Genomic DNA, 24,218 nt, shown 5'->3' with positions numbered 1-24,218 from the left:
TGCACGTCTGCAGTGGGAATGAACTTATAGTAGTCCTTTATTTTTACCTCTTTATCGACACAGACTGCAACAAGGTAACTCCATATTTAAGTGTTTTACAAAAGCGAATCATTTCATTTTTAATTCAAGTGTACAGTGGGAGTTGTTTAGTTAACAATCACATGCAGTTTCCATATTTACAAATGGAAGATGAAATCCCATAAAAGGTTTTCTGTATCAGCTCTGTAAAATATAAGGTCTTCAGTCAAATTCTGCACATTTAAAAAAAAATATTAAAAAAAAATTAAAATAATGTAAAACTGAAATAAAAATAATTTACATTTTGCACTTGATAAGAAAAGTGTAAACCTGTTATTTCAGAATTATAAAAGCAAATAATCTACAGAATATTTTTTCTTTGGAACAGGCTCACTAATACGACAAGATATACAGATAAATATCCTTAACAACAATGTGAAAATCAGTGATAAGTGAAGATCTTCTCGGTCCAAATATATCTTAGGGAGTGTTTCATTTTGGACCATTTAGATAACAAACAGACTGCGTTAGGATGTAATAAACCGTCAAGTTAACAAGTTATCAGGCCATTTGCTTCGGTGCTGTCGTAGATTGAAGACTGCTGAAAGGCAGCAGCACCGGTGCATCTCAAGCAGTGGTTATAAGTTAAAGCAAGTCGCTCACTGTAACATCTCAGTTTATCTGTCTTCACCCCGATTGAGCTCAGAATTTCTCTTCTTTCATACTATCCTTGTCTGTTTTGCCGCTGACTGTTTCGATCTCTGCGTGGTCGGTCATGAGTCGCTTCCTCTGGACGCTGTTACGCATTCCATAGATAAAATAGATAAGTAACCCTGCAGAAGAGAAGAAAAGAGAAGAGTGAGGGTCACCCAGCTAGATAGCATCCCTTTAATCCTCTCAAACAAAAATATACCCATCATACCTATTAGCATCCAGACAGCATATCGGATCCATGTTTGACCGCCTAACTGCACCATCAGGTAGACATTGATTAAAGTACTCAGTAAGGGCAGAAGAGGGATTAAAGGTACCTGAAGAAGGAGAAAATGCAGAGATGTGAGATTCCTAGTTGGTGATTACAAGAAATTACTTGAACCACTTCTTACCATGAACGATGCCTTCGTGGGATTCTCTGGGTGTCTCCAGATGAGGAACAAGTTGACCAGCAGGAGCACTCCAAAGATACAGACAAGCACGATGCTCCATGCTTGAGTGTTGGCAAGAGCTTCCATGCCTTGGCTCAGAGTAATGCACAGTGCAAGAATGCACAGAACTGCAGTGGGAAAGTAAAAGACGAGAAAGAAAGATTAGAGGCGAGAAAGCCCGTCATGAACCTGTTGCTGGTCAAGAAAAGAACTTCAGTGCTACAGAAGCATCAGTAAAGATGCCTCAGTGATGTTTTCCTTACTTACTAGAAAATATGGTCAAGAGCGTGACTGTTCGTGCTGTGGAAGAGTTGGGTGCTTTTGGAGGTTTGAAGAAGCTAAACTTTTTCTTTGATTCTGTGATCTTAAGTTCTGTGTCTTCAGATGGACCCACCTGGTACCTACAACGACCACAAAAAATCAGTCGATTTGCACAGCAGAGTGAATACATAGCTGCAGGGTGTTAACAGATAAATGTACCTCAGTATCAGGATGCATACTGCCACGAGTGTGTAAGCAAACAGAGTACCAATGGACATCAGTTCCACCAAGGCATTCAGATCAAACAGTAGAGCCATGATGGCTAAAGCCAGGGAGAAAAATGGAATTAAATGTTATTTCTAGCCCATAAACCTCGACCTCTGTGGATCATGCAGAACAGCATTAGCATAAGTACAAAATATTATACACATGACACCTACGGGAGTTGCTCTGCTCAGCTATAGAAACCTACATCATGAAGCTCCTGGCACACAGTTTTTGTGCTGATGTTAATACCAGAAGAGGTTGGAGTCATCAGTGTTGGTTACTTTTTCTATGGTGGTATCCTATTACAGTACTACAGCATACCACTTAAGTCCAGTAAGCTCTTTAGAGAAATGTTCACACGCGATTGTACAGGCAGACTGCATGGCTGGATTCCAAATGCATATTGCAATGACAATAAAAAGAGCTGAATTCATAGATTAAGAGAGAGAGTTAGAGAGACTTTATTTATCCCCAAGGGGCAATTAAGATAGATACCCTGCCAACCGTACATACAATACGCAAACACACAAGGTGTGGCACAGTACCTCTGTGTAAGCATCTGTAAGCATCATTAAAATAAGAGTTATTACTGGACACATTCAAAAGTATTTTATTACATGTACTATTTTTTGTTTTAGGTTTATTACTTCTATTATATTTACAGTACTTTTATTTATAAAGTGTATACCTGTACCTGCCACAATGCCAGATGATATAGTAGCTATTGCTGGACTGCCTCTGGAGGTGACTTTGGACAAAGGTTTGAAAAGCAGCCCGTCTCTCGCCATGGCAAAAAGTACTCGAGGCATCGGGAACATGGAACCTAGCAGACTGGAAAGACAAACAACAAAATGAATGCAGTGTCCGATTAATTTGTAATCTAAATTAGTCATTTCACAAATCAGTGTCAAAAGGTCACTCTAACTAAACCAACTGATTTGACATATGGCTTCTTTTTAACAGCTTAATCTGCTATGATGACTGAAGTCAGAAGAATGTACTGGCAATTTCATAATTTATCCACCTCGCAAACATCAGAGGCAGTGGAAGAATCATTCACCGCCTCTGGAACCTGACACGTCCTCCACACCTTGTCTGTTAATTATTACTCAGCTGAGTTATTTTACGTTAACGTTACATTTTTAATGAACTTTTTGAGTTAGCTACTGTTTAGTAGCTACTTTTCTAGATTTATTTTTCAACATTTTGGACTTTTGAACATCCATTATAATTTTTCTATTTTTTTCCAAATAACATACATTTATTTTTGCACCTTTTTCTTTCTGACTTTGAGCTTTAAACATCACTTGATCCATGCATGCACTACCCATACTGTCATACCTAGTTGACAGGGCACACAGTGAACCCACAGCCACGGCATATTTGGCAGGACCCCATCCAATGTAGTCAAAGGCTATTGGCAGTGGGCTCGTTTCACTTAGCAGGTAGTATGGCATCATAAGGGTGAGAGCAGCAGACACAGCAAAGTAGGCCAGGAAACATATAAGCAATGAGACCACAATGCTAATAGGGACAGATTTCTTCGGGTTCTTCACCTCCTCTCCTAAAAGAAAGGAAACCAAGAAGTTAGTGACCCCCTTACAAGATATATCTCCTGCAGGAGTTTCATGCATTGTTACACAAAAATCATAAAAACTAGTGGAGAGAATCATCTGCAAATTATGTCCTCAACGTTAAACTTTGTCAGTCTGTTTTAGCCAATAAGAAGTTATCCCACTTCAGTTATTTATTTATTTTTGCTACAAAATGGAATTGTCAAGCATACCAACACAGTTACTGAAACCTGCCATAAATGTTGCGTTAAGACGGAGACAATCTGCTATCTCACTGCAATTATATGAGGTCAGTTTGGAAATTACATGTAATCTGTGTCTGATAACACAGACAGAATTTCAAATCTAACTATTAATCTGCACTTCCTGTTCTATAGGAATGCAACCAGCTGCAGCCAGCTGAGTCCAGTTCCCTCGAGTTTTTCTCATTGACATCTGACTGATGGCAACATGCTGGCAATCTGCCTGCATTTATAAATCAAATGCAAGTTATTTGTAAATTTGTAGAGCTCTCTGAGTGATTACAGTCGGTCCAAGTCCAACCGTGATTATTTACAGGAAGATTGTTCGTTGTTCATATTATTCCCAGAGTGTTGTCCCTGCATCGATACAATATTGCCACACAAAATATTGCGATACAATAGCGTACTGTATCGATTTTTCTAACCCTTTCCCAGCACCACTAAAAAAATAACCCCATAAAAATGTAAAGAATCTATGGTGAAAATTAAAAAGTTTATAAAATTTTAAATAAAAAAGTGGAGGAAGTTTATTTTATTTTTAGTGTGCTTTTTTAATGAGTGTAGAGGAAATACTCATCGTTATAATTGTAATTTACTCCTCTCTGGAAATAAAGCACTATTTCATCCATTATCCACGATTGCAATATTTTTTCCATCCATTCATTCTCTTCCAATTATCTTTGTCCTTTATGTTATGTTATGTTATGTTATGTTATGTTATGTTATGTTATGTTATGTTGTGTTGTGTTGTGTTATGTCGTGTTATGTCATGTTATGTTATGTTATGTTATGTTAGGTTATGTTGTTATGTTATGTTATGTTATGTTATGTTATGTTATGTTATGTTGTGTTGTGTTGTGTTGTGTTGTGTTATGTCGTGTTATGTCATGTTATGTTATGTTATGTTATGTTATGTTATGTTATGTTATGTTGTTATGTTATGTTATGTTATGTTATGTTATGTTGTGTTGTGTTGTGTTGTGTTGTGTTATGTTGTTATGTTATGTTGTTATGTTATGTTATGTTATGTTGTGTTGTCTTGTGTTATGTTATGTTATGTTATGTTATGTTGTGTTGTGTTATGTCGTGTTATGTCATGTTGTGTTGTGTTGTGTTATATCGTGTTATGTCATGTTATGTTATGTTATGTTATGTTATGTTGTTATGTTATGTTATGTTATGTTATGTTATGTTGTGTTGTGTTATGTTGTGTTATGTTGTTATGTTATGTTGTTATGTTATGTTATGTTATGTTATGTTATGTTGTGTTGTCTTGTGTTATGTTATGTTGTTGTGTTATGTTATGTTATGTTATGTTGTGTTGTGTTATGTCGTGTTATGTCATGTTATGTTATGTTATGTTATGTTGTTATGTTATGTTATGTTATGTTATGTTATGTTGTGTTGTGTTGTGTTGTGTTGTGTTGTGTTGTGTTATGTTGTTATGTTATGTTGTTATGTTATGTTATGTTGTGTTGTCTTGTGTTATGTTATGTTATGTTATGTTATGTTATGTTATGTTATGTTATGTTATGTTATGTTATGTTATGTTATGTTATGTTATGTTATGTTGTGTTATGTTATGTTATGTTATGTTGTGTTGTGTTATGTCGTGTTATGTCATGTTGTGTTGTGTTGTGTTATATCGTGTTATGTCATGTTATGTTATGTTATGTTATGTTATGTTGTTATGTTATGTTATGTTATGTTATGTTGTGTTGTGTTATGTTGTTATGTTATGTTGTTATGTTATGTTATGTTATGTTATGTTGTGTTGTCTTGTGTTATGTTATGTTGTTGTGTTATGTTATGTTGTTATGTTATGTTATGTTATGTTATGTTATGTTATGTTATGTTATGTTATGTTGTGTTGTGTTGTGTTGTGTTGTGTTATGTTGTTATGTTATGTTGTGTTGTGTTATGTCGTGTTATGTCATGTTGTGTTGTGTTGTGTTGTGTTGTGTTATATCGTGTTATGTTATGTTATGTTATGTTATGTTATGTTGTTATGTTATGTTATGTTATGTTATGTTATGTTATGTTATGTTATGTTATGTTGTGTTGTGTTGTGTTATGTTGTTATGTTATGTTGTTATGTTATGTTATGTTATGTTATGTTATGTTATGTTATGTTATGTTATGTTGTGTTGTCTTGTGTTATGTTATGTTGTTGTGTTATGTTATGTTGTTATGTTATGTTATGTTATGTTATGTTATGTTATGTTATGTTATGTTATGTTGTGTTGTGTTGTGTTGTGTTGTGTTGTGTTATGTTGTTATGTTGTTATGTTATGTTATGTTGTGTTGTGTTATGTCGTGTTATGTCATGTTGTGTTGTGTTGTGTTGTGTTATATCGTGTTATGTTATGTTATGTTATGTTATGTTATGTTGTTATGTTATGTTATGTTATGTTATGTTGTGTTGTGTTGTGTTATGTTGTTATGTTATGTTGTTATGTTATGTTATGTTATGTTATGTTATGTTATGTTATGTTATGTTATGTTATGTTATGTTGTGTTGTCTTGTGTTATGTTATGTTGTTGTGTTATGTTATGTTGTTATGTTATGTTATGTTATGTTATGTTGTGTTGTGTTGTGTTGTGTTGTGTTATGTTGTTATGTTGTTATGTTATGTTGTGTTATGTTGTTATGTTATGTTGTGTTATGTTATGTTATGTTGTGTTGTGTTGTGTTGTGTTATGTTATGTTGTGTTGTGTTATTATGTTATGTTATGTTATGTTGTGTTGTGTTGTGTTGTGTTGTTATGTTGTGTTGTGTTGTGTTGTGTTATTTATGTTATGTTATGTTATGTTGGATACATAGTGTACTGGTAAAAGATCCCCAGTTTGATCCTGGGAGGAGATAAAAAATCCCTTTTGGGGTTGTGTCAGTCAAAAAATTTAATTAGGAAGCAGCTGAAAGAAGCTTGAACTAAGCTAAACTGACAAATTGTCTTCTTACCTGTTGTAGCAATGCAGTCAAATCCAACAAAAGCATAGAAGCATGTTGCAGCTCCAGCCACGGTTCCACCAAAGCCATAGGGGAAAAATCCGCCCACTCCAAACTCGCTTGTTGCATTAGCAATGTCAGTTCCGTTTCTGCAGCGGGTAGAGAGCAATACTTTGTGGTTATTTCCAGTTAGCTCATCCAGGAGAACAATAATGCTGTAATTATATAGGTCATGATTTACTTGAGTGTTTTTTTTGTTTGTTTGTTTGTTTTTGCATTTATTTACATGGCAGTGGCGTTTAACACATCTTCCTTGCTGATTTTCCAGTTGGAGATGTCTCCCTTGATGAATCCAGAAATGATCACAAACAGCAGCACCAGGATGTTGATCGCTGTGAAGATCTTGTTGATCATCGTTGACTCTTTGACTCCAAAAGACAGGAGACCTTCGTGGAAAAGGTGGTTAATTCAGCGATCTCATCCTCATTTGTGGTCACCATTTAACACCAGTTTTACTATTTTACCTGACAAGAGCACGATCAGAGCTGCAGCAAAGACATCTGGGTAAGGAGCTAAGCCAGGCAGGCCCATGGCAGCATTTTCTGCAAAGTATTTTGATATGACTCCCCCAATGAGTTCATCAAATGTTCCGCTCCATGCCAGTGCAACAGTCGATGTCCCTGAGCAGATAGTGAAAAGATAGTTAATGTAATAAACGAATTAATCAGCCATAATTTACCTGCAGCCATAAACAAAAGAAAAAGAAACTTCCTACCCTCTTTATAACTCAGGGTTTTGAATCACAGTCCTGGTTTATGGGGTTATTATTGGGATTGTTGCAAAGCAGTGATCCCGGTATGTGCTATTGTTAAAATTAATGTAGCAAGAGATGTGACACAGTGAGGTAGAAAAAAAGCAGTCAAGAATTCGCTGCTCCACTGGTTGAAAGGTCACAGTGTTAAATAGTCTCTTAATGGTGGTTGATCATTTATGATCAGAGTGTGGTAAAAAGATTATGTTAGGTTTATGCACTGTTTGCATATACAGGTAGGAGGAGAGATCACTAAATCATCAATAAAGGAAGAAAATATCATTGAATAATAGATGTTACAATTTGCATATATTCACCTATGACGTAGGAGAGCAGCAGATTCCAGCCAGAGATAAAAGCAAGGAGCTCTCCCACCGTCACATAGCTGTAAAGGTATGCTGAGCCTGTTTTAGGAACCCGGGCACCAAACTCTGCGTAGCATAGCCCAGCAAATATAGAGGCCAGGGCAGCGATGAAGAAGGAGATGATGATGCTGGGTCCCGCGGTGTCTCTGGCCACCTCTCCAGAGAGGACATAGACACCAGCCCCCAGGGTGCTGCCCACACCGAGGGCCACCAAGTCCAGAGTGGTCAGGCATCGATTGAAGGTGGACTCTTCCCCGTCGGGCTCGAGGGGCTTCCTCCGGGATAGGCTCACCAGAAAGGACTTCACTACGCTGCACGACATACTTCTGTGGGTTTGGATCAGGATGGAAGATGAGTGAACGAGAGAGATTTAAGGAGTGACCTAGTGGGACAAAAGGTGAGGAGTGTTTCTCAGTGAGTGAATAATTGTCAGGTCAGCCTCCGGAAGAAGATTCTTTCTTCTGGGAAACATGATTTTCAAAGTCTATTAGTGTTTTTATTTGTGTAGAAAGAGAACAGAATGCTACTGTAATTAAACTGAGGAACTGAAGAGCACATGCAAGCTGTTAAGACTTAAGAAAATCTGTTTTATTAAAGCTTAATCATTATCACATGACAGCTAACATGCTCTCCTAACACTTGACAGAAGTGAGACTAGGAACACATTCACTTACCTCTTTGGTGTGATCTTGTACCTCGTAGATGTGCTAAGAAGTAGGAATAGGATGTGTCATTCGGCTCAGTTACAGTACCCTTTTATAAATGTATCTCGTTATCATTCTCCTGATATGATAGTGCTGATACCTGAGATTTCCAGAATGCCACCCCCAGCACAGAAATCCACGCCCCGGCTTCAGGATTGCACTTTAAGCCTTCATTCACAGCACAATTACTTCTTTGAATATTTCTGAAGAGTCCAAAAGCTTTATGTGTTAGATGTGTTCTCACAGCAGCAGTGCCTTTCAGGGCTGCCTTTAATCAACTACTGTTCAAATCAAATTAAATCAAATCAAAGTTAAGGCACAGTGAGAAAACAAAGATGACATAGCTTTTTCCTATATTTACTTTAATATAAGATCAAAAATTACATGCACCTATTCTTATTTTTGAGGGTTTCCTACAGATTTCTATATTTAATTTCTATAACAATAACTGTGTCTTCTCAGAGGGCCCTTACATTGTTGTGTCGCTTAAAAACAAGCCTGCGGTCTTATTACTACAGCTATGTTGTGGAGTTTGTCCGCTTGCACTGAAGCAGCTGTATCTCCATCTCAACATGAAGGTGTGAGCCTGCCGCTTTAATGGCCCGGTGAGTTCATGACATGGGGGAGGACAAAGCAGCTTTTATGACTTATTCGGGCAGGAGGCTGCACACTTTGAGAGGCAGCATTTACCTTCTCATCTCCAATCAGGGGATTTGAGCTCTCCTAATCCCTTGTGGCATCTACCTCAGCAGGCAGGAGCTGAGTGGGGAGGAAGCCTGTGCGGTCAAAGTACTTTTGACTAAACTTAAGCATTCATATCTGCGGATCTCACTTGCTGAGATAGCATATCGAGGGTAATGCTTAACTAAAAAATCATGGTTTGTTTAGCCAGATATCCCATTAATCATTGCAGTTAAGCAGTTAATGTTTATAATGTTGTTTTTCGGCTGCCTACTGTGCATTTAAAGAAGCACAGTCATTAAAATGCACAGATTCTTATTAAAGAAAAGGTCAGGGATTTGAAACTGACGTCATATTTTTATGCAGCAGACACACAAGTTCATTACCTTGCATTCAGTCCCACGAGGAGTTACTGGTGACTTCAAAAGTAGAGTGGAACGAAAATATCCGTGATGCTGACTTGGATGAAAGAAGCATGACTTTTACAGCGATATATACAAGACCGGCCTGCATGACCCTCCCACTCAGTGGAATTATTTACAAAGTAGCCTTTCTTACTCCCGACCAGTGTGGATCATAATGTGTTCATTATTGCAATGAAGGCACAGGGTGAGAACTGTGAATAGAAAATCCTGTTCAGAATGTGAAAAATGCTTTTGTACCCATTCGTTTGTTGTTGCGCTTCAGATTTACAATTTGCTGTATAAAGTGCACGTATTTGATCAGAAATAACTATTACTGATGTTTGGAAATGTGTCGAAAAAAATATAATTATGTTTTACCAGATGCCTCTATAACTTTGCTTATTTTCTGCCATCTAATAGTGGTATAGATGTGGCTACTCCTAATAATCATGGCTTTGAATAATCTGTGTATGTGGATGTAATCACTGTGACTGCTCCTAATGCTTTATTTCCATCTGTTTTTCTGCTTCGGGATTTGTGTGACATCAGTGAGAGTGAATAACTTAATATGGCACACAACTCTTGCTGTGAGCACAGAAACTCCACCCACACACTGTTTGAGCCATTTGTTTGCAAAGGACAGCCAATCAGACTAGAACAGCTTTAAAAACTTACAGGCCTTAAGCAGTAAGGAGCTTGATTTAGACAGAGGATGAACTGACCTCTTAGGGACTCCTTTAAAGCTTAAACTGAGTACAAGAATAAAGATACGGTGCTAAAAGGGAGTATAATAGCTTTGATGCTTTGTTAATTTTTTTTAAACAAAGATTTAATGTTTCATGCAAAAAAAGAGAGAGAAAGACAGAAGTTTGTTTGTTTTTTGTTTTGTTTTGTTTTGTTTTTTTGGCTGTAAAAAGAGTAGAAACATCTGGGGAAAAGAAAACAGCTGATACTAGTCAAAGACAACAAGACAGGGAGGTAAACTAAAAAAGAGCTGAGGCTCAAAATACAAGAGAATATTAAAAACAAATATACCAATAAGCAACCTAAGAACCAAGAGAAGCCCCAAAAGACCTCAAAATTCAGAGCTAAAGATCCAGAATCCACAATCATAGACTCATCATAGATGAAATGTTTATTAATGATTACATATCTAATGAATACAGTTTACATAGTTTGAAAATGAATTTGTTTTCATTTCAACAATAAATAAAATGAATATGCATTAATATATATTTCCCATCTCAGCCAGAATGAAATTGTTATGTTGGGTATGCAGTATATCTTCAAACCACAAGAGGTCGCTGTGCAACAAAAGAAATTCCTCTCTGCCGCTTCACTGTTTCCACCATATGGACACCCCATTCTTTCAACACTGGTTGGGGGCGAAGATGAAAAGGGTACACTAAAGGAGAGGAAACCAAAAGAAAAAAGAAAAACATATCAGTGGACTCATTTCATTCATAGATCAAAGCTAAAGCCTCTGACGCTATAGGTTTTTGCCCAATACGTCCACTTTAAAGTTCATAGTACCAGAGGCACAGACCAAAACATATTCTTCAAGTAACAAGGAGTATAACATTCAAATGTAAAACATACAGGGCCTCCAAAACAGGACATTTTTCCTGTTAAACGGGTTGATCAACATTTACACAATGATCTAATTGGTCTAATCTAAAATGTTGCTGAAACATCACTACAGATGTTCATAACCACCTCCCCATCATCAATCTGTCTTTCCCTCCCATAGACATAGCGTGCTTATCTCTGCTCCCTCCCCAACCTTTGAAGAGAGCAAACAGGGTTTAATGTTAATCCTATCTCCCTGTCTTCTGTGCCTCACTGAGCATATGATGTGTGAATTGCATCTGAACACAGTAAATAAGATCATTTATCAAGCACATAGACCAGGTGTGAACTTTTATCACATTTTTATTCACCTAATGAAATACTGAGTCATGCCCCCTTTTTTTCTTTGCTGTTGCGAAGTGGAGCACTGGACTCCCTGTCAGCTTCCTGTAAGTCACCTCTAGTTTCTCATCATCTCTTCCGTCACCTTTCTCTCCACATGCGGTGTCACCAGTATCACCATGAATGAATGAAGTAAAAAGCCCAACATAAAAGATCACAGGAAATACACATGCAACACGCAAATTTGTGGGCAAAACATGCATGCATGCATTCCAGGAATAGAGCAATGAATGTGGCACTCGTTTTACTGTCATACCGCAGCTATGCTCCCCCTCCCCTCCCACTAAACACACACACGCACTCACACGCCCCTCCACACTTACTGGAGGTCTTCTGACAGGACAGAAATAGAACAAATTGTCACGTCAGTGTCAGTAAGCTGCCTCTGTTAAAACTCAGACTCGTGCGCATGTGCCAAAATTCAGAAAGTTATGCTTGCCTGTTACCAGCTCCAAGTGGTGGCTCAATATATAAAAGAAAGGTGTCAATTAATCGTTCATATATATATGTATATATATATATATATATATATATATATATATATATATATATATATATATATATATATATATATACATATACATATATATATATATATATTTATTTATTTTTTCAACATTAGGGTGTGGGGGAAATAATAGAAATAAGCAGCTATTACCCAGTCACATTTACACCCGTGTTTGAAGCATTCTCTTGCATTAAGCACGTATATATCAAAGCACCGCTCTCTCTTTCTCGCTCTCTCTCACGCGCAGACATGCGCGCACGCTTTACAGAAGCCGCGCGAGAGAGCGCCGCAGTCACCACGTCACTGAGGACGAGTAACTGGCCGGCCTGAATTCATCCGACCGGGGGGGAAAGACAGACCGAGTTTAGGGGCCGCTGTCACTCTGCACCGATACTTCCTGCACCGAGAAGGTAAGCTGCTCTCTGTCGTTCGCTGTCGGCTCCATATAATGGGTCACAAATTAACAGAAAAGTTTGCTGAGGTGTCATTTTTAAATGTGCCCCTGGCACCCGTGGCTGCAGAAGGAACGGCTGTAATAAAATTCAACTCGAGGAAAGTTTAAAATGAAACTTAATTCAGAAAAACAATATACCATTAGATTTAAAGCCTCTGATTTAAAGAATATCCTTCGGTGTGTGTATGTGGGGGGAATTAACAGAGAAGGGTGTGGCCCTGTGTACATATAAAGGGAGAGAGAGGCCGAGAGGCCCTGTCCCCCAGACCTGTCTTCTGATATTAAGATAAACTGCGCGCGTGCTATTTTTGGGAAAGCCTCACTGGAGTTTTAAACAAACAGTACAGTATTTCAAACCATGTAGAGTACTCTTTCCCCCCTCAATTTAGCATAAATTCTTTATTCCTTAAAAACTATTTGTGTGTAAGTTCAGTGTAGCCTACTTCTGTGTTGTGATTCTAAATTAAGTATCGTCAGTCTAGAAGAAGTAGCTTCTCTGTACTGACGCCTCAACATGTTTACCTTGTCTGAATGTCTGCATTATAGTCAGAATATAGCTGCATGGGAAATGTGGCTCCAGCTTTCCTGCAAGTTTAAATAAAACATATTCCATCCATCAATGTATTTTTGTGTGAATATGAGGTTGAGTCTAATAAAAAGCAGGCCCCCGTCTGCTTTTTGCTCCTGCGCTCTAGCTAAGAACAGCCTGGATAATGAATAACAGTACCTCTTTGTATTTACTCAGGAAATAAAGATCATCATTGTTTGCAACATAGTTTCATCCAAAGCTGAGGTGAAGGTCACCTTTCACATTGCAAGGATGTTTTCCAGTGCAACTGGCTACCTGTACCTCAGCATTTCTGTTTTCCCTTTAGGCCTGAAACTATTGATTCCTGAGCAGTGTTGACATATAAGACCAAATATAGACATGGTAAGTGGACAAGAGCTTGGTCATCTGGCCTTGTATCATGTTAGCTATAATCAAACTGCAGACCAGATCTTGTATCAGTGCAGCAGAATGAATTGTTTTGTGTGACACTGGCGTGGATAGAGTGAGGCTGCCATCTGCCACCATGTGAGCCCTGCGCAACATCAAAAACAGGAGTGTAGAGTGTCAGTGCTACCTGCAGCACCTCGTTATACCTGACGGCATTTTTCCAGAATGACTTTGTAAAATTATTTAAGGTTAAACACAAACTAGCTCTTACCTCTTTTAAAGTTTGGGCACCAGATGAAACAAATTGCACTTATAGGGGGAGGGATGCATAGAAATCAACTTATTGTTATTAAATTCACTTTACCGAACCGTGATTAGTTTAGTTAAAGTCTGTTGCTAGGGGCTTGTGTTTGTGGCCTGTTGCCACGTGGGTGAAGCTTTACAGCTGTCCTGAGGAGTGATGTTAAGCAGAGCATATACAGTGGCTTCTGTAGCTGGGCGGAGAGCACAACTTGGCTGACAGCCTCAATGCAGCAGTAACCTCGAGAGCAGCTGCTGCAGTTTCATTTTTCAGCCGTTTTTGTGAAGATCTTATTATTACAAGATCATAATGTTGATATTTTTCATCCTTTTTGAGCTATTGCATATTAGATGGTCTGATGTGTAAAAGTTCTGTGTGCAACCCGACCCTGTCTACTTTCCCGCCCCTGCACAAACAGGCAAGCAACATACACACACTCTGATCTGTTGGGGGTGAGACAGGTGCAAATACTCAGCTGCTGTCACTGCTGCTACACCACTCCACTACTCTCAGCATGCAAGGAGGTGTGGGTTGAGATAATGCATTGTTAGAGAATGGGACATAAAGTGCAAATTTATTAAAAAAGCAAAGTGTATGGTTAAAAAAAGGGTTTACAACTGGTCTGCTCTGGAGGTGAGCAGCATATGCAAAGTCATAGCAAAGCCAAGCCCACTGCTGTTTCGAGCCATCTGCAAAATGCAAGCTGTGGCTCAAAATGTGAGATCCTCTTCTCTCATACTAGCCTTTCTTTTTTAGTCTCCTTTTTTCTACAGAAAAGCTACACTGATATGTTGACATGTAACATGAAGAATGCTCACATGTTTGGTTGTGTTAGCATAATTAGCATAGAAATGTAGTGACAAAAATTAGAGGAATTTATCCTGATGGAGACATTAATGTATCAAATTTCATGGCTGTCGACTAAAAACCCAATATTTTAATGACACATGGCAGTAGAGGAAAACCGTATGAAGCAGCAAAGTCACTGGACTTGATGACTGATTGTATCAAGTTTCATAGCAGTCCATTTAACAGTTTTAAAATGCCATCTCCAGAATCACATTGCTAATATAGCAAATAATCAAAAATACTAATGTAGTATATTTATGTTGTATCAGGTATTGTAGACCCTTGTTGTTGCTCTTGGCTGGTAGCTGGTGGCCTCACCTCTGTAACCACAGACCAGTGTCATTGCTGTATTTATTTATTATTCAGTTTATTATTAAAAGACACCTTTGACCTAACCATACCGAACAACAGAAATCTTGTTTCAGATGTACTTTGATATCATATGTTCTTGTCACTTCTTATTTAAGCACGAAAGAGTAGCATGTCTGTGTTATTTATTCTTATCTTAACTGAAAATGTTTGAAATTGACTTGAGCTGTTCACTCTTTCAGGTGTTCAGAGGTACAATAACAGACGCTCCCGATTTTGACCCCACCGCTGATGCCGAGGCCCTTTACAGTGCTATGAAAGGCATTGGTGAGTGCCCCACTCCTCCGTGATTCATGGCCACAGAGGTGTAAAGGTCATCGTTTGTCCTCCTCACTAGTCAGTTGAATCATCACTTGACGAATTTCTCGATGCTGTCTAGGATGAGTTTTTAGGTCTTTGTTGAAAATGTTTCTTTTCTGTTTCTCAGGAAGTGACAAAGAGGCCATCTTGGACCTGGTCACCTCTCGAAGCAATGCGCAAAGGCAAGAAATCATCGCAGCTTACAAAAGCAACTTTGGACAGGTAAACAAATACATTTTCAAATGCTACAGCTGTGGTCAGAAGTTTACTTGGCATTCATCTGTTAATTTCAATGATCTAATGATTTATTTTAACCATTATTTTTTTCCAAGTTGCAATAAATGTAGAGTATACATATTTAATGGGTTTAAAATAAGAATTAGGTGCACAATTTTGAATTTATTTTGGAGTGTCTTCAATCCATGCAGGGTCAAATGTATTTTACTGACCAATATTTAGAGAAACTCAGTGACGATCTAAGAAGGACAATTGTAGATTTACGCAGTTTGGGAAGGTCTCCTGGAGCTATTCCTAACCAGCTGCAGATTCCAGGATCATCACTACAAACAACTGTACGTAAAGTTATTCAGATGTGTCACCATTTTGTCAAGGGAGTAGACCAAAACTGCCATTCTCAGAACCCAGGAACCACCGAAGCTCAAGCCTGCCATGAACTGGAAACTGTTGGAACACCAGCATCACTGTCTCCAATGAAGAGAGTTTGAAATCACCACGGACCGAGAGGATAGTGAGGAGCATCTACTCCAAAATCAACATACCATTGTAGAAAAGTCAAATACTTTCTCGAGAAATCTTTATGGTTAGATGAGACAAAGATTGAGTATTCTGGCCAAAATAATAAGAGGTATGTTTGACGGAGTAAAGCCGAGGCACCCAATTCTTGTTTTTGTTTCAGCCATTAAAGATCTATGCCATATAGTCATTTCACTGTGGGAAAATAACAGCTCAAAGAAATTATTGAAAGCCCAAAATGACCAGACATTTACGCCCATGATGAGTGTATGTGAACATCTAAGCACAACTGTAATTTCCAGACATTGCTTAGACACTTTAAAAGCTTAAGATAGCAGTTTTGAGTCCAGCATCACCGAAATTCTCTTTCATCAGGACCTGATTGATGATCTCAAATATGAGCTCACGGGAAAATTTGAGCGCCTCATTGTCAGTCTGATGAGAACCCCGGCCTACCACGATGCCAAAGAAATCCATGATGCAATCAAAGTAAGCCAAAAAATTTGATTCGCTCTCACTCCATATTAAATGAGGCAGAAACTGTTTCACATCCGCCTTCATACTCTGTTTTAAGGGTGCTGGAACAAATGAGAGATGCCTGATTGAAGTACTGGCTTCTAGGAACAACAAACAAATACATGACATGGTTGCAGCATACAAGGACGGTAAGATGTTTTATCTAAGACGTCACTTGAATTACGCATCTGATAGTATTTAGAACTGTCATCTGTGTACCCAGCCTATGGCAGAGACCTGGAGGAGGATGTAATCGCAGACACTTCAGGCCACTTTAAGAAGATGCTGGTTGTTTTACTTCAGGTGAGTTGACTAAGTAGGAAACTCAAACACGCTTTGATCACTGTGCCTTTAAACTCTGACTAATCTGCAGTCTGTTGTTTTGATTCAATACTTCTAGGGGACCAGAGATGAGTCAGGAGTAGTGGATGCAGACCTGGTTCAGCAGGATGCCCAAGTAAGCATTTTATAGCCAACATAAAAGCTAAACATGCACATGCTGTTTGACTTTACACAGCCTTTGTTTGAAGAATACTTGAAGTGTCCTGTTGTAAGAGCGTCCTTTACTTTCCTTTTAAAGTATCATATTGGTGGCAGTGCTGAATGGCCTCTGTTGCTTTAAATGAGTATTGTGCTGACACGTGGAAGCGCTGCAGTCAATTTAACAAAAATTAGTTCAGCAGATGTGTATGCATTTTTTTAAATTAAGACTAAACATAAAAGCTAATGTCAATCAAGAATTTTAGGCATCCAGGATAGTGCAGTGGGTATTTGGCTTATTAATTAAGGTCAGTACAGCTTCTGTGACCCTGAGATAAATCTTGCACCAAGGTTGTTATAGTTAACTAAAACTCAACTAAGAAATAAATGTAGATGTGAAAAAACATTTTAAATAACTAAGATAAGAATTAAAAAGTAGAGATCAGAATAAAATCAATTAAATGAAATGATTTTCTGATTTTGTAAAATTAACTGAAATAAAAATATAAATATCATTAGTTTTAGTGTTTGTTATTTTGGTAAAATTTCATCAAAATTTGCCTTATGAGGCTTTCATGAACGTATTTCTAGAAATGTTAATGTCTATAAGACTGTAAGTCAGCTGCTTAAAAAGTCCTGTGTTTCTGTTGTAATACCTGTACTGATTTACTTAAATCTTGCCTCTGACACGATGCCCTGCTCACAGTAATAATTACTAAAGACTAAAACTAAGACTGAAAGTAATAGAAACTAAACTAAAACTAAACATTTTCAAACAATAAAAAACTGAACTGAAACGAGTAAACTCACTCTGGAAACCACCTGAAACTAAACCGAATTAAAACCAAAAATAAATAAAAATGAAATATAATTACAAAATACGAAATTATAATAACTCAGCCCTGGACCCTATCTGTTTTCTAAACTCTCTGTAGGATCTCTATGCAGCTGGAGAGGAGCAGTGGGGGACGGACGAGGCCAAATTTATCATGATCCTGGGAAACCGTAGTGTGACCCACCTCCGCATGGGTAAGCTCAGTTCTCCGAGAAAATATCTCAACAATGAGGCGTTCCAGTCATCCCCACTCTGACCTCAAGTGACTCAGAAGCTGGCTGTCCTCAGTATTAGCCTCCTGCTACTATGTGTGTTACCTAAACTTGCTAACATGCCAGGACAACCATTTTAGTCAAATCTGGGGGGAATTAAAGCAAGGCAAACTCAAGATTTTACACAATAATGACCCAAAAGGATGAGATTGGTACTTTTGTGCAATATTTTCCTCTGTTTGTTTAGTTTTTGATGAATATGAGAAGATTGCAGAGATGAGCATTGAGGACAGCATTAAGAACGAGCTGTCTGGAGACTTTGAGAGACTGATGCTGGCCGTTGGTAGGAAATGCACTGAATGCACCATTGTACTTTACATTGTGACACAACACAGTGCCTAATTTGGTCATTTTTCTCATAGTCCAGTGCATAAGGAGCGTTCCCATGTTCTTTGCCAAGCGCCTCTACAAGTCAATGAAGGTAAGCTCAAGTAGCCATTCAGTTTGGTTCCAGTGTGTTTGTAGGCACACTTACTGGTACAGTTATGATGAATGAGGTCTTGTTAGTGACAGATTGTTAAATTTATTAAAATTGCTCAGGATTACTTAACTGTTGCCACAATGCATCGTCCCTCAATCCCTCCAGGGTCTCGGTACAGCTGACAACACTCTGATCCGGATCATGATTTCTCGCTCTGAAATTGACATGTTGGACATTCGAGAGTGTTTCCGCCTTAGATATGAGAAGTCACTTTATAACATGATTAAGGTGAGAAAGAGAGGTACAGCATGTTTTATATGCACTCTGTATGTGAATGTAGAGCACTTATATGACTTTGTGTGTGTGTGTATGTCAACCAGGATGATACATCAGGGGATTACAAGCGGACTCTGCTCAACCTCTGTGGAGGGGATGATGAGTAAGTTTTAGGAATGCTGCATCCAGAAGGGGGTGCTAGAGGACCACTGTATGGCGTTACTACTGTTACTTTGAACTGTGTAAAAGCTTTATTATCTTAATGAATGCTGAGGCTAATGGAAACTCTTTGTTGAAGCTTATAATTGATTTAAACAAACTTACGGTGCAGAGACTGTATTTTAGTCTTCTTCCTAGAAATGTTCCCACTATTTACCGCTTGAGGTTCTGGCTTTGCTGAGTGTGCTATGTTTTGTCAAACCGGTCATTGCAGCTTAGCTGGAGAATTCTTCCCTGAAGCTGCTCAGATAGCCTACAAGATGTGGGAATTAAGTGCCATGACCAGAGTGCAGGTTTGGGCTCCATCTGCTCCCACCTTAGATGTGTGATTGCATGTTTGCCTCAGCAGAGCCTTGCATCTCCACTACCTGCTGGCCCTGTAATGATGTGCTATGGCAATATGCTAACGGTGTTATGTCTACACAGTGAAGGCTTTGTCTAGATGTGATCAGAGTGCTGTTCGCTGAAACACAAATAGTTTTCTGTTAGAATGAACTCTCCAAACCCCCATTTGGAGAGTGAATGTCAAAAAGATCTCAGCATTTTTGACAACAAAAGGCTGTCTCTCTAATGCTTCCTGAAACTGAGCTGTTTTTCATCCTACCAACCTTTTGCATTGTTAGCGGTGTCATGAATTCTAAACTCAAGAGGGCACCCGCCCCCTCAAATGTCAAGAGATTATTATCATAAAGCCAAATGTGTTGCTTCATAATTTTTTTATCAGATAATAAAAAAAATCTTGAATAACAAATAATTTATTTTGCATGTTCTTCAGCCCTCTTTGTGCTTTTAGTTCAAGCTTACAGATATGGATTTAATTAACGGATATTAGTAACTTTGACACTCTGTGAGTAAATACTAATTGTCAGTCTTTCAATTTTGTAATGTGCACTACCTCAGCTGAGGCCTACAGTCCGCCCGGCGCCTAATTTCGACCCTGCTGCTGATGCACAAGCACTGAGGAAAGCCATGAAGGGATTTGGTATGCAAACCCTGCTATATAAAACACACTGACACTATCCTGGCAACTTTGCAAAACTCTTTTTTTTTTTTTTTTTTTTTTTACATATGGCATTTCCTTTTTCTTTATAACAGGAACAGATGAAGATGCAATCATTGATATTGTTGCATGGAGAAGTAATGCCCAGAGGCAAGAGATCAGACAGGCCTTCAAATCCCTACTTGGAAGGGTAAGACACAGGAATGATAGAAAATATGGCTAAATCACAAAATATTACCTTTATTCGTTTATTGTTATGTGTCCTCCACTGGATACGACAGCTTTTAACAACTCACTGTGTTCGGCATTCCAGGATCTGATGAAGGACCTGAAGTCTGAATTGTCAAAGAACTTGGAGAGGCTGATAATTGGGCTCATGCTGACGCCAGCTGAATTTGATGCCAAAATGATGAGAAAAGCAATGGAGGTAAAGTAGGAGTTAAACCAAAACACCCACTGATTTCTCTCTTAAATGACACTCCAGTGCTAATATGTTACATTTCTATGAGTAGTGAACACGGTTCACATTTAATCCCCCATATACTGATACCTGTTTCCCAAACACGTGGTGGTTGATATTTGGCCGAGATAAATTACATAGAACACATTTTATAGTCAAATAAAAATGTATTTATAACTTTTCAACCTGACTGAATTTCCTTATGTGGCAAACCTGACTCATCCTCTGCTCTCAGCAGAGAGCACTTGCGTGCAGATGGTGTTTCATAATTGTTTGTGTCCTCGTTTTATGCATTTTCAAATAGTGAAATATAATAATTTGGTTATTTGAAGGCAAACAGTCAAATTATCACCTAATATGGGAACTGAACAGATGAAACCTGTTTTGGATAAGTAGTAAGTCTTAGATGTTGACAACAGCTTGGAAGTCCAGTGTGTTATTTAGAATTAAACAGGCAGCTAAACTTTGAAATGGGCTCTTGTACCTTTTTATATTTCACAAAGCACTACCTTGCTGGGTCCCACACATACAATAATCAGCATAGAGTTAGAAAGCCTATTTCTTTAAAAAAAAAAAAAAAACAACAGGCACCAAAATAGCAAAAAATGAAGCTCACACTAGCTTTTTTTCCTAGGGGGCTGGGACTGATGAACACGCTCTCATTGAGATCCTGGTTACCAGGAGCAATCAGGAAATACATGCCATGAATGCTGCCTATCAGGGTGGTAAGTTTGGCACCAGAATAAGGCTTAAAGAATCACTTGCTTTGTCCTAAAAACCTTTGTCAGGGCATGTAATATATCATACTTTGCAGCCTATAAAAAGTCTTTGGAGGATGCCATTCAGTCAGACACATCAGGCCATTTCTGTCGGATCCTCGTTTCTCTCGTGCAGGTAATGTCTGTCATCATCATGAGAACTCACACTGTGTGTAATTTCCACGCCCACTCACAAGTTGCAGTCTGGTAGTCTGGTTTGTGTTCTCTGTTACACATAGATCTATTTAATCACCTCCCTAACTGTCTTTTATAGTGTCTTACAAAAAAAGTATACGTTTTTGGTTAACCACTAGCCTTACAGAGCGGCACTAATTTGCATTTAACCTCCTTGTCTGTTCAGGGTGCAAGAGAGGAGGGCCTTGCAGATGTAGAAAGAGCTAATGCAGATGCTCAGGTGACTGAATGCATCCTTTTCTTTACTGTGTTTAAATATGAAATGTAAGAATTGATCTGAAGGTTTTGTGTTCCCACTGTTCTTCCTGAACAAACCAGGAACTTGCCGATGCATGCAATGCTGACTCAGATGACATGGTGATGAAGTTCATGAGCATCCTGTGCACCAGGAGCTTCCCTCATCTCAGGAAAGGTAAAGGTCATCACAGATATGTAGGTTGCAATGATCTTTACAAGTGTTCAACTAAATTTCTCCAACAAAATGCAGTGGATTTTCGTGCTCTTTGCTGTTCACAGTGTTCCAGGAGTTTGTCAAATGCAGTAACAAGGACATTGAACAGATTATTAAGAAGGAGATGTCTGGAGATGTGAAAAATGCATTTTATGCAATAGGTAATAACTATTTTTCACTACAGACTTTATTCTCCTTTACTTTCAAGTTTGCCACAGCGGATGATACTGTTGATGAAATCCAATCTGGGTGACAACTTCTCAGCTGTTGCATGATTCTCTTGTCTTTGCAGTCCGCAGTGTAAAGAACCAGCCCTCTTATTTTGCAGACCGTTTGTACAAAGCCATGAAGGTATCTCTTCATCCTGTTTTAGATGAGTTAGGGTTAGATCAGTTATTCAGCATGTCATCTGGATACTAGATGTCAGCCGTAACACGTGATTAGGTCACTTTTATTGGTGCAGAATCCTGTGTTGTCTAAGTCAGAATATACAAAGTATTTATTGATCTCCTCTGCAGGGTCTTGGTACAGACGACAGAGCGCTGATCCGCATCATGGTGTCCCGTAGCGAGATCGACCTTTTTAACATCCGAAAAGAGTTCAAAGAAACTCACGATGCCTCCCTCCATGAATTCATCCAGGTAGAAACTATGATTGTAAGTCTGAGTCTTTGTCTACTAACACCTCTGCTTGGCATGCTGTGTTCACATGTGACTTGTGTGTCTGTGGAGGTTTGGTTTAATTGCTTTGGTCCCGCTGTGTGCAGAGCATGCAGTGCACATCCTTTTTCTGTTGCTGCGGTAAGGTGGTGGGGTACGGTAATCTATAGCTCTCTGCGGTGGACTATGGGTCTGTGGCCACAACACAGCTGTTTAGGAATTTCCCTCTTGCATTCTTCCTCTATCTCTGCTCTGTGATTGGCTGACAGATGCAGAGACAGGAAGTTCCTAAAAGCAGTTCTATAATAACTTACAGATGAAATCAATGTGACACCAATAAAAACAAGCTGCCCTGGATTGGTTTGGAAAACACATTTCCACATTATGCAAGAGCAAGGATTGCTTTATCTTGTTTTTATGAGTTGTGCAGAGAAATAACTGAATTGATCATTTATTAAATTAATTCAATTTAATTGTACATTTTCAGTTTGCTAGTTTCAGTTACAAAAGCGGTTTCGATTTGAGCAGTTTCTCAAAGTTTAAATCTGTGCATGTTTTGAGAAATATGCTTACTTATGTTCCTCTGAGAGTTTGGGGGAAAGCTTCAAATCCCAATCTACGCTATTAATCCACCTTCCAGCACCTCTTAAAGCCAACAGCAGGAGATTTATTGGTTCTGTTTCCTCTGGAAAATGCCAGCTTGTGTTACCCTTGTTTCTAAAATGTATACTAATATAAGCTAACCAGTTGCCCTGCATAGTTTCGTTTTTGCCATAAAAATGTGAAATCTTGATCGAGATTATAAAGTAGAAATCTTTATCTACTGTATGAGTGTCAGCTGATAAACAGGGGAAATTCCACTTTTAACTCCTTTGTTGATATAGACCGATTTCTCAGCTTCTCTTCTGCATTTAACTATTGTGTGAGCCAGAAAAAAGCACTGCCTTCCAAAACATGACCAAATGATTTTTCCACTATTTGTGTTTTTATAACCATGCACAGGGTGACACGTCAGGAGACTATCGCAAAACCCTGCTGATTCTCTGTGGAGGGGAAGATTAACGCAGTTATAGCCCCGCTGCAGCTCAGTTCACAGACTTTAGTGACCACAAGACTGTTGACAGAGTGAAACTGTGATGGTTCACGTCAGCATCTTTTCTCAGTGTAACTGCTGCCACTCTTCAGCCAAATCAAGTGACCTATGACCTCGCAGCCTTGCAAGCCAGTTTTCTGCTCTCATGTCTCAACTTCCTGTCCAGCAGGATGAGACGGTTCTTTTTTTTTTTTTTTTTTTTTACAGTGTTATATGCTCACGATGAAGATGATCATGTTCGCATCTGTAGTGTATTTAACAAGTAGGTACTAAAGCAGAACCTTTAATTTATAGGCCATCCAACAAATACTGTGATTTGAAGGTAACACACACACCTGAATAAAAAAATACACAATTGAAAACAGTTGTCTCTTCTGTTTTTTACTACATGTTGTTATTACAGTTTTTAATTTGTCTCATCAGACCACACATTCTCTTGCTGTACCTTTTTTATGACGTGGGTTCCTGTATTTGACAAGGCACTTTAATAATTAACCATGTTGATACTGGCAACAGTACAGAGGTGAGCAAAATGGGAACTAGAATATTTAAGATCAGGAAACCCCCCTTCCATTTTAATACCTCTTCTGCTTAGCAAAAATACCCATATGTTATTGTTACTCATAAAAGAGAACTAGTGTAAATAAAGGCTGACAATGCCAGAATAGCAGATTTGAGATATTGAATAGCAGCTAATAGATAGTTAACACGCTCATAT

The 24,218-nt window shown here is 38.4% G+C and overlaps 2 protein-coding genes across 11 annotated transcripts; one reads left to right on the top strand and one right to left on the bottom strand.

Annotated features, from left to right (window-relative positions):
- Window positions 1-19: 19 nt before the first annotated feature.
- On the bottom strand, window positions 20-9,563 carry LOC309719309 (cationic amino acid transporter 2). Of its 7 annotated transcripts, XM_082555354.1 has the most exons (14): window positions 9,406-9,563; window positions 8,439-8,506; window positions 8,309-8,341; window positions 7,587-8,016; window positions 6,983-7,138; window positions 6,745-6,904; window positions 6,471-6,607; window positions 3,033-3,255; window positions 2,386-2,522; window positions 1,644-1,746; window positions 1,431-1,564; window positions 1,125-1,291; window positions 941-1,049; window positions 20-851 (listed from the first exon to the last, which is right to left on the bottom strand). In XM_082555354.1, the coding sequence occupies exons 4-14, from the start codon at window positions 7,954-7,956 to the stop codon at window positions 721-723; spliced, it is 1,827 nt and encodes a 608-aa protein (XP_082411480.1). In that variant the 5' UTR covers window positions 7,957-8,016; window positions 8,309-8,341; window positions 8,439-8,506; window positions 9,406-9,563; the 3' UTR covers window positions 20-720. The 7 variants fall into 7 exon arrangements, with proteins under 7 accessions (XP_082411480.1, XP_082411478.1, XP_082411477.1 ...); XM_082555352.1 differs by having other exon boundaries at window positions 7,587-7,960; window positions 8,439-9,563; XM_082555351.1 differs by having other exon boundaries at window positions 8,309-8,619.
- Window positions 9,564-12,145: 2,582 nt separating this feature from the next.
- anxa6 (annexin A6) lies at window positions 12,146-23,862 on the top strand. Of its 4 annotated transcripts, XM_082550255.1 has the most exons (26): window positions 12,146-12,312; window positions 13,102-13,149; window positions 13,232-13,287; window positions 14,995-15,079; window positions 15,240-15,334; window positions 16,241-16,354; window positions 16,440-16,530; window positions 16,605-16,684; window positions 16,782-16,838; window positions 17,797-17,890; window positions 18,156-18,251; window positions 18,331-18,389; window positions 18,555-18,677; window positions 18,770-18,828; window positions 19,099-19,177; window positions 19,785-19,866; window positions 19,980-20,074; window positions 20,198-20,311; window positions 20,979-21,069; window positions 21,159-21,238; window positions 21,464-21,517; window positions 21,616-21,709; window positions 21,814-21,909; window positions 22,041-22,099; window positions 22,267-22,404; window positions 23,410-23,862. In XM_082550255.1, exons 3-26 carry the CDS (start codon window positions 13,285-13,287, stop codon window positions 23,467-23,469), a joined length of 1,998 nt encoding a protein of 665 aa, XP_082406381.1. In that variant the 5' UTR covers window positions 12,146-12,312; window positions 13,102-13,149; window positions 13,232-13,284; the 3' UTR covers window positions 23,470-23,862. The 4 variants fall into 4 exon arrangements, with proteins under 4 accessions (XP_082406381.1, XP_082406382.1, XP_082406380.1 ...); XM_082550256.1 differs by lacking the exon at window positions 13,102-13,149 and having other exon boundaries at window positions 22,267-22,389; XM_082550254.1 differs by lacking the exon at window positions 13,102-13,149.
- The last annotated feature ends 356 nt before the right edge of the window (window positions 23,863-24,218 follow it).

This window comes from Aulonocara stuartgranti, assembly GCF_965226115.1.
Source record: "Aulonocara stuartgranti genome assembly, chromosome: 2".
Taxonomy (NCBI): domain Eukaryota; kingdom Metazoa; phylum Chordata; class Actinopteri; order Cichliformes; family Cichlidae; genus Aulonocara; species Aulonocara stuartgranti.
The sequence above is the reverse complement of the archived record's forward strand: the minus strand, read 5'-3'. Positions and strand labels throughout refer to the sequence as shown.